We start from the raw sequence: 12131 nt of genomic DNA, 5'->3' as shown, positions 1-12131 counted from the left end.
TGTGTCTGTAAGGCATTGGGATAAATATTAATGGTGATTATGCTTATTAAGCTACCGAAGTTTTAAAAATTCAACATCAAAATTGGTCATTACAATTTGTAATTAGAAAATATGATTTCTCGTTGGCTGTTCTTTCAAGTATTTTGACATGTGGCACCGGTAGCACTTCCGTTTCAAAGTTTAGTGCTGAACTAGTTAGGCTGCTAAAACACATCAACTGTGTATGTGGTTCGTGGGGTTGACAAGATGATACCGCGATAACAGAATTAAATGAACCAGGTAAGTGTTTATCTAAGTCACAGAATGTGTGGCGGCGTAATCGTTTCTCGTAAGATGGTGATAACCGATAATACACACTTTGTAAACAAACCTGACTCGGGATTATTTCGTCTGCTATACATATTTACTAATTTAGTTGCGTGTCACCTCTGTGCAGATGAACTTCCCTTGGCCTCAATCACTTTAAGTGAAAGTTCGATTATTTTTCAGTAGGACTCTCTGATGATGTAGTTATGAGTAAGTTGATGAACAAAGTTATGAGTAACTGGGCTCGCACTAACTTTCCTGTTTGCGTAGAAAATGTTTTTCGTTTTAGCAAATAAGAATTTCATTTAAAAAATTGTGCATTCACAGCATTTCATAATGAAAAAACCTTAAATTACTAAGAAGCATATAATAGTGTATTTTATGCATCAGTTGAAAAGTACACACAAACCATACTCCGTCGTGCATATTGTTACTTTACTTCCATTCAACATTAAAATATATATGGTACCGTAACTGATTAATTTATCAACTGTTTTAGACTTGAAATGAATGTAATCTGATTGAAAAAAAAAAGATGTTTGAACTTGTGTCTGCGTCATTGGATATCGGGTGTGTGAAGAAAAACTTTAGCATATTTTGTGAATAAGGATGAATTTATTTTAGCAATTAGCCAGATCGATTCGTTCATTACAGAAATGCGAATGGGTAGCGTGAGCCTAAGTAATATAAATTGATTATATAATTTCATTTATTCATAATATATATGTAATAGGACTGGAACAAAAACCTCGCTTTTTTTGTCCACACAGTTGGAATTACTTCTTTGTCCCATATGTAATAGAACAAATACATGTAGCACAGTTAATCCAATATTATTAGACGTTGATATTGAGAAATTTCTGCAGAAACATATATACATAGAGATTGGCAACTTCGCCATTTTTACGATAGGCAGATGTACCTCTGTATGTCCCCAGGGGCTTTTAGATAAAATCTTAAATACTTAAATGCAGCAGAATAACTTTGATATGTTATGAAAGTTAAGTAATTTTCAGATGGTTTGAGTACGATTTTGGAAAGAAAAAATAATATTTTAACTTATATAATAATAAGACAAAATGCACTTCCGGTTTTGAATGCCCGATTTTCGAAAAACCAGGTAAAATTGCTCATTTTCATACGTTCAAAAATCATATTAAATAACATCAATTGGCAAAACTGATCACATCAAACCATGATATAATGTTTAAACTTTGTGTTGATGCAAAAATATCATGTTTAAAAGAATACACTTAAAAGAAGTTATCCAAGGGAAAATGCCTATAAACTAGAGGTCCCTCTGCCTGTCACATAGACGAAGAAGGAGTTTCCAATCTCTATGTATATATGTTTCTGATTTCTGTTAGACATGACAAAGTGATAAAAAGTGTCTTGTGCTTTACCTCTAACATTGTTGGAGTAGTAGCACAGTGACAGATCGAGGTTCGAACCCCGGACCATTTGAATTTGACCGAATGCTCTACGATACCATGCCCATGTTGAGCTACATAACTCTACGTAATGTTTCTAGCTTTGTTTGTCATTTGTTTCCTAAAGCTTTTGTATCAGTTTTCATATAGTGAAATTTCTATCTTGTATAAAAGTTAAAACGTTTCCAATGTGTCATTTTAACTTTTAAATACCTTGCTTATAGCTTGGTGAAGCTCTAAGTTTTATACATACATGTAGTAAATTGAAGGGTTCAATTTGTGGTGTTCATACCGACGGCATAACATCGTGTTGATCTACTATGTTTATAGCAAGATTGTCAGAAAATTCCACACCTACTTGACCCCTATAAATAAAGGTCAAGGTTGTTCATTTGAACAAAACTTTAGTTCACTTAGGCCAACATCAAATCTTCAATGCCAATATCAAATATTGCACCACTGATGAATCATTGAGAAAGAAGTTGAAAATTTTGGTCTAAACATATTTGAACTTTGTGAACTAGCTTGTATGAATGAAGACAATTATAGGGTTATTTATTTATTTTATTGACATGCTCCTTTACACTACTACACCTGTTTTTCTAGAGATTTAATTCCTAAATCTCAATAATGTGAAGATCTCAAACCGCCTGCCATGATCTAGTTATTTAGTTGCCATGGGTACCAATGTAGGATAAAATGGAAACAGTTTGATTCTTTTATTTTTATTGTTTTTGTCTGTACTGTGAGAATTTCAAATAAAAATCCATGCCCAAGCCCAGCTACATGAGTTTTCAGTTATCTCCAATGCCTCTATTTATATATATTTGATGTTTATACTTCCCCTTGATAAAGATATAATGTACGTGTGTGTCTATGTCCAGAATAGCAGGACAACTTCCGGGCTTATTATTAAGTTATTAATACAGCTATATCCAAGTCTGCAATATCAGGTAGGCACATGTCTTCAAAATACCTAATGAAAAAATATTATTTCAATGTCACTAATTCACAGTTTATGTGAAAACTGGACTGAGTCTGACCAGGACATATCTCTGGCATTCGAAAATATGACTTAAATGTGATTATGAAGTGGCTTTTACTGACAAATATAACAATTGACAGATCCTCAGGTGTAATATAGCCACGCATAGTGTCCGCAAACGCACGTGTACCTATTCAATGTCACAGCAAACATCGTAGCATACACAACACAAAATGCATGCGGTTTGATTGACAGCTGGCCATGGTGATCCATCAATACAGTAGCAGGTACATAAACATTCTAGGTAAAATCAAAATATGTGGATATAATACTATATAGTACTTTTTTGAGTTTGAAATATTTTAATTAAAACTGGTCTATATAACGTCAGTTATATGTAATGAACCATATGAAATGTATAGTTAAACCCCTGTACATATACGACATACATGTACCTTAAATCTACTGTTTAATTAGTTTATACATTATACTGCTGTCTCTACATATACACTGTTTAATGGTATACACATCTACCTGTCACATCTTTATTCTAATTCGTGTTGTTCTCCAAATTAATATGGAAATGACCAAATTATACAACAGTTAACACAGCCCCACACAACACTGATAGTGAGAGGCTTATACTCTTATTCTAAATTAGTGGACTGAGCCATTCATTATTCTCGTAAAATTTAACAATTAAGTGTTGATTAGATTTACATGTTCTAATTCACTCCATCTGTGTAATTGTATCTGTTACATCTTGATAGTCACTGCTTTTCCTGTAATACAGAAATATTTTTGTGTAATTACATTTAAGTGAATTAACTACTTATTAAAGGGGGATAATTTCCATATAATCTGGAGATAAAATAGAAATATAAAATCCAGGGTATTTATAAACTGATTTTTTTCATACAAAATAAAACCTAAACAAACTATTTTATCCTTTCGAATTGCTTTTGGGGATTTCGTAAAGTGTATTTAAATCTTACATCATAAATATAAAGTTTTATAACTCAAGAAAAGAGTTATCTATCCTCAAAATTATTACACCAGCATGACAGTGGTTCCACTTTGTAAGCTATTAAGGACATCCTAGTCATTAAACTTTGTGTAACAAGGAGGTTCATTATGATTATCAATATATAGTAATATGTCATTATAGTCATTTACTAATGACTAATCAGTGCTATAGCAGCAATGCGTTTTTTCACATCTAGATGCCAAAGATCTCATATGAGTTCTGTACATATTACTATTAGAAGACATATATATTATTTGTAAGTGTGATATTATGCATCCTCGATACTCCAGGGGTTCCGATCACCTACGATCTCTACACCCCTGGGCTATCTCATAGTAAGATTGAAGGCAGCTCAGTGAAAAACATTTGACCAATCACAGGCCAGCAAAGATTTCCTTTGAAGACTACAGAGAGAGCGATGCCTAACATCAAAGCCACACAGTCAACCACAGTGTACCGTTATAAGGCTCTTTTGTTGTACATCAAAGGAATAAATTACCTGTTCTGTTCTGTTGCCCCCAGTTTTACTATGAGATAGTCTAGGGGTGTAGAGATCGTAGGTGATCAGAACCCCTGAAGTATCAAGGATGGATATAATGCTGTGAGGTAAAATCTTAATCAGCCTTGAATTTATTGCAGACAGCTATAGGATGAGTGAGTATAGCCGTCTGTTTAACAGCGGGGCAGACCCTACACGTATCATACTCAACCCTGGTACTGATGACCAGTTGGTAAGTCATAAATCTTACATAATATTTAATGTATAATGATTGATATGGTCAACCTAACATACCATATGCGACCCAATAAGCGCCCTGATGAAAAATTGAAATAAATAAGAGCCAAATTTGAACTAGTCCTTCATAAAATTATTGCGCAAAGTAAGCAGTAGATCATTTTGCAAAGAAATCAATAAAGAAATCCACAGTTTATATATTTTGCATCTGAATTTGATTCAAGGTAAATGAAATTGAGGCCTAAAAAGAGGGGTAGAGCGCTTATAGGGAAATTGGGATGCTTACTGGGTCGAATACGATATTCCTAAATATGCCCTTTTAAGCCCTCTCCTCATTTCAGTCTGTCAGAAGCAAAAAGTTCATTAAATAATTCATTGTTACATGAATAAAAGTAATAAATAAGACATAATTGTCCTGTATGCATGTAGTATATAAAAAGGAAACTTGTTTGTGATTTGTATAGTAGCTAAGGATAAGTTGATATTAGCCTTTCTGAGGTATTGAGTAGATCTATACATTGTATATAGGTATAAGGGATTGATGATATGTCCTCTGTGTCACTGTAGGGAATCAAAGTATAGCAGTGAGCTGCTGTCGGTATTGAACATCTGGTGACAGATACATTTGTATTTTGTATTCATACAAAAAGATAAAAAATAAGATAAACATTCTTTCTTCCTTCACAAAATCGTATGAAAGTCTGATGTGGTCTGACTATGTAGCTCACCATTTAATAGGCTTAAAATGTCATTGTTTGTCAGCTTCCACTATCATACAACTGCATACCATCAACATCTGTTGACTGCAGGGATGGGAAGCATACAAATGGATCTAATATAGAGGAAACAAGAGTACTCCTAGATTTCACTTGATCAACACTTGATTGAGTATATATACGTAGGTGATCTCATACATTTATCATGGCATTGACCCTCAACTGTGTGAAAGAAATGTATATGCCAGTTACCCAGCTACCAGATATCAAGTTTCCATATTGAGGCTTTAGCAATTTTGTTTGTGTTTATAACAGTATATTGTTAAAAAATGATAAATGTTTTATTTACTAGGGGTCTAGAATGATGGACTAAATATTAGTAGAATCTTGCATGGGTTTCTCAAGTAGATTCCAATACATGTATTCCGATACTAAAAATAATTAGAATCACTAGTCAAGTTGACAAGATGTATTAAATTAATCCTGAGATATGTGTTACAGGTTTGCTATGGGTACAGAGCCAACAGATGGAAGCTACTGCTCTTCATTCTACTCTCCTGTACTAGCCTTGGCTTTGTACTTCTGCTGATGCTATGGAGACCAGAACTAGAGTGCTATATAAAACGGAAAAAATGTCATCTGACGGAGGCGGACACCATCCTCATTCAGGTAAGAGGACCATGTGTTATTATAACACTTAGTAGGTGGCTTTAAGTTCCAAAGTAAACCTGATGACTGAGTTTTACATGCTTTGGGATGATGGACAATTTATATTATTCATACCAAACACACGCATGATGCTACAATGATGGACTTTAGCATTTTCAAGTGGATGTCCTTGATCTTTAACCAAGGTCTTGGAGCTCTCTATGCAAACTTCAAACAGATAATTTCCTGGTACTGATTATTTATCCAGTATATTATGATTAACACAGCGTTGTTACAGCAGTTGAGATATAACTGGTACCCTATAATTTTCTTCATCAGGATCATGTGAAGAGATGGTTTGTCAGCCCAGTAAAGACCAAGGGATTTGATGAGTTCACGTAAGTTAACCTGTTATGAATATTTGGTAATATATAAACAGTAATTTGATTTTTTTTTTAAATACTTCTTTGTACTGTTAGCACAGGATATCTTTCTAAAATTCTTCAGAGAAAATGAAAGATTAAATACATTGATAAAGGAAAGTTTTCTATAAATTGTATCCACTTATAAAATTGATAATAAGTAAGTTTTACTTAACCGATCATTGATTGTGATTTTACAACTGATTCTCAACACTAACTAATACACCTTTACACAATACTATGTAATCATCACTACTGACACACCTTTACACTATACTCTGTTATCATCACTACTAATACACCATTACACAATACTCTTTAATCACCACTAATACACCTTTACACAATACTAAATCATCACCACTAATACACCTTTACACAATACTCTTAATCATCACCACTAATACACCTTTACACAATACTCTGTAATCATCACTACTAATACACCTTTACACAATACTCTGTAATCATCACTACTAATACACCATTACACAATACTCTGTAATCATCACTACTAATACACCTTTACACAATACTCTGTAATCATCACTACTAATACACCATTTAATACACAATACTCTGTAATCATCACTACTAATACACCTTTACACAATACTCTTTAATCATCACTACTAATACACCTTTACACAATACTCTGTAATCATCACTACTAATACACCATTACACAATACTCTGTATCATCACTACTAATACACCATTACACATACTCTGTAATCATCACTACTAATACACCATTACACAATACTCTGTAATACAATACACCTTACACATACTCTGTAATCATCACACAATACCTTTACACAATACTCTGTAATCATCACTACTAATACACCATTACACAATACTCTGTAATCATCACTACTAATACACCTTACACAATACTCTGTAATCATCACTACTAATACACCTTTACACAATACTCTGTAATCATCACTACTAATACACCATTACACAATACTCTGTAATCATCACTACTAATACACCATTACACAATACTCTGTAATCATCACTACTAATACACCATTACACAATACTCTGTAATCATCACTACTAATACACCTTTACACAATACTCTGTAATCATCACTACTAATACACTACTAATACACCATTACACAATACTCTTTAATCATCACTACTAATACACCATTACACAATACTCTGTAATCATCACTACTAATACACCATTACACAATACTCTGTAATCATCACTACTAATACACCTTTACACAATACTCTGTAATCATCACTACTAATACACCTTTACACAATACTCTGTAATCATCACTACTAATACACCTTTACACATACTCTTTAATCATCACTACTAATACACCTTTACACAATACTCTTTAATCATCACTACTAATACACCTTTACACAATACTCTGTAATCATCACTACTAATACACCATTACACAATACTCTTTAATCATCACTACTAATACACCATTACACAATACTCTGTAATCATCACTACTAATACACCTTTACACAATACTCTGTAATCATCACTACTAATACACCATTACACAATACTCTTTAATCATCACTACTAATACACCTTTACACAATACTCTGTAATCATCACTACTAATACTACACCTTTACACAAATACTCTGTAATCATCACTACTAATACACCATTACACAATACTCTGTAATCATCACTACTAATACACCATTACACAATACTCTGTAATCATCACTACTAATACACCTTTACACAATACTCTGTAATCATCACTACTAATACACCTTTACACAATACTCTGTAATCATCACTACTAATACACCTTTACACAATACTCTGTAATCATCACTACTAATACACCTTTACACAATACTCTGTAATCATCACTACTAATACACCTTTACACAATACTCTGTAATCATCACTACTAATACACCTTTACACAATACTCTGTAATCATCACTACTAATACACCTTTACACAATACTCTGTAATCATCACTACTAATACACCTTTACACAATACTCTGTAATCATCACTACTGATACACCTTTACACAATACTCTGTAATCATCACTACTAATACACCATTACACAATACTCTGTAATCATCACTACTAATACACCTTTACACAATACTCTGTAATCATCACTACTAATACACCATTACACAATACTCTGTAATCATCACTACTACTAATACACCTTTACACAATACTCTGTAATCATCACTACTAATACACCTTTACACAATACTCTGTAATCATCACTACTAATACACCATTACACAATACTCTGTAATCATCACTACTAATACACCTTTACACAATACTCTGTAATCATCACTACTAATACACCATTACACAATACTCTGTAATCATCACTACTAATACACCATTACACAATACTCTGTAATCATCACTACTAATACACCTTTACACAATACTCTGTAATCATCACTACTATACCCTACACATACTAATCATCACACCATTTACACAATACTCTGTAATCATCACTACTAATACACCATTACACAATACTCTGTAATACATACACTTACACAAACTCTTAATCATCACTATAACACAATACTCTGTAATCATCACTACTAATACACCTTTACACAATACTCTGTAATCATCACTACTAATACACCATTACACAATACTCTGTAATCATCACTACTAATACACCTTTACACAATACTCTGTAATCATCACTACTAATACACCATTACACAATACTCTGTAATCATCACTACTAATACACCTTTACACAATACTCTGTAATCATCACTACTAATACACCATTACACAATACTCTGTAATCATCACTACTAATACACCTTTACACAATACTCTGTAATCATCACTACTAATACACCTTTACACAATACTCTGTAATCATCACTACTAATACACCTTTACACAATACTCTGTTAATCATCACTACTAATACACCATTACACAATACTCTGTAATCATCACTACTAATACACCATTACACAATACTCTGTAATCATCACTACTAATACACCATTACACAATACTCTGTAATCATCACTACTAATACACCTTAATTACACAATACTCTGTAATCATCACTACTAATACACCATTACACAATACTCTGTAATCATCACTACTAATACACCATTACACAATACTCTGTAATCATCACTACTAATACACCTTTACACAATACTCTGTAATCATCACTACTAATACACCTTACACAATACTCTGTAATCATCACTACTAATACACCTTTACACAATACTCTGTAATCATCACTACTAATACACCTTTACACAATACTCTGTAATCATCACTACTAATACACCATTACACAATACTCTGTAATCATCACTACTAATACACCATTACACAATACCTTTAATCATCACTACTAATACACCTTACACAATACTCTGTAATCATCACTACTAATACACCTTTACACAATACTCTGTAATCATCACTACTAATACACCATTACACAATACTCTGTAATCATCACTACTAATACACCATTACACAATACTCTGTAATCATCACTACTAATACACCATTACACAATACTCTGTAATCATCACTACTAATACACCATTTACACAATACTCTGTAATCATCACTACTAATACACCATTACACAATACTCTTTAATCATCACTACTAATACACCATTACACAATACTCTGTAATCATCACTACTAATACACCATTACACAATACTCTGTAATCATCACTACTAATACACCTTTACACAATACTCTGTAATCATCACTACTAATACACCTTTACACAATACTCTGTAATCATCACTACTAATACACCTTTACACAATACTCTGTAATCATCACTACTAATACACCTTTACACAATACTCTGTAATCATCACTACTAATACACCTTTACACAATACTCTGTAATCATCACTACTAATACACCTTTACACAATACTCTTTAATCAATCACTAATACACCTTTACACAATACTCTGTAATCATCACTACTAATACACCTTTACACAATACTCTGTAATCATCACTACTAATACACCTTTACACAATACTCTGTAATCATCACTACTAATACACCTTTACACAATACTCTGTAATCATCACTACTAATACACCTTTACACAATACTCTGTAATCATCACTACTAATACACCTTACACAATCTCTGTAATCACACACTAATACACCTTACACAAACTCTGTAATCATCACTACTAATACACCTTTACACAATACTCTGTAATCATCACTACTAATACACCTTTACACAATACTCTGTAATCATCACTACTAATACACCTTTACACAATACTCTGTAATCATCACTACTAATACACCTTTACACAATACTCTGTAATCATCACTACTAATACACCTTTACACAATACTCTTAATCATCATACTACACCTTACACCATTACACAATACTCTGTAATCATCACTACTAATACACCTTTACACAATACTCTGTAATCATCACCTTACAATACTCCATAATACACCTTTACACAATACTCTGTAATCATCACTACTAATACACATTACACAATACTCTGTAATCATCACTACTAATACACCTTACACAATACTCTGTAATCATCACTACTAATACACCTTTTACACAATACTCTGTAATCATCACTACTAATACACCATTACACAATACTCTGTAATCATCACTACTAATACACCATTACACAATACTCTGTAATCATCACTACTAATACACCATTACACAATACTCTGTAATCATCACTACTAATACACCATTACACAATACTCTGTAATCATCACTCTAATACACCTTACACAATACTCTTTATCATCACTACTAATACACTTACACAATACTCTGTAATCATCACTACTAATACACCTTTACACAATACTCTGTTAATCATCACTACTAATACACCTTTACACAATACTCTGTAATCATCACTACTAATACACCTTTACACAATACTCTGTAATCATCACTACTAATACACCATTACACAATACTCTGTAATCATCACTACTAATACACCTTTACACAATACTCTGTAATCATCACTACTAATACACCTTTACACAATACTCTGTAATCATCACTACTAATACACCATTACACAATACTCTGTAATCATCACTACTAATACACCTTTACACAATACTCTGTAATCATCACTACTAATACACCATTACACAATACTCTGTAATCATCACTACTAATACACCTTTACACAATACTCTGTAATCATCACTACTAATACACCTTTACACAATACTCTGTAATCATCACTACTAATACACCATTACACAATACTCTGTAATCATCACTACTAATACACCATTACACAATACTCTGTAATCATCACTACTAATACACCATTACACAATACTCTGTAATCATCACTACTAATACACCATTACACAATACTCTGTAATCATCACTACTAATACACCTTTACACAATACTCTGTAATCATCACTACTAATACACCATTACACAATACTCTGTAATCATCACTACTAATACACCATTACACAATACTCTTTAATCATCACTACTAATACACCATTACACAATACTCTGTAATCATCACTACTAATACACCTTTACACAATACTCTGTAATCATCACTACTAATACACCTTTACACAATACTCTGTAATCATCACTACTAATACACCATTACACAATACTCTGTAATCATCACTACTAATACACCATTACACAATACTCTGTAATCATCACTACTAATACACCATTACACAATACTCTGTAATCATCACTACTAATACACCTTTACACAATACTCTGTAATCATCACTACTAATACACCTTTACACAATACTC

At 32.5% G+C, this 12131-nt stretch overlaps 1 protein-coding gene across 1 annotated transcript in view; it reads left to right on the top strand.

Annotated features, from left to right (window-relative positions):
* Positions 1-12131, top strand: part of LOC138308548 (polyamine-transporting ATPase 13A3-like) — a 55980-nt gene continuing 43849 nt past the window's right edge. The window contains exons 1-4 of the mRNA XM_069249587.1: positions 1-279; positions 4388-4479; positions 5702-5869; positions 6188-6246. Of these exons, the coding sequence (XP_069105688.1) occupies positions 4399-4479; positions 5702-5869; positions 6188-6246 (308 nt within the window). The 5' untranslated portion in view covers positions 1-279; positions 4388-4398. The remainder of the gene's footprint in view (positions 280-4387; positions 4480-5701; positions 5870-6187; positions 6247-12131) is intronic.

This window comes from Argopecten irradians, chromosome 1 (genome assembly GCF_041381155.1).
Source record: "Argopecten irradians isolate NY chromosome 1, Ai_NY, whole genome shotgun sequence".
In the NCBI taxonomy this organism is placed as follows: domain Eukaryota; kingdom Metazoa; phylum Mollusca; class Bivalvia; order Pectinida; family Pectinidae; genus Argopecten; species Argopecten irradians.
Note: the sequence above shows the minus strand (reverse complement) of the source record. Positions and strands in the feature narration are given on the sequence as shown.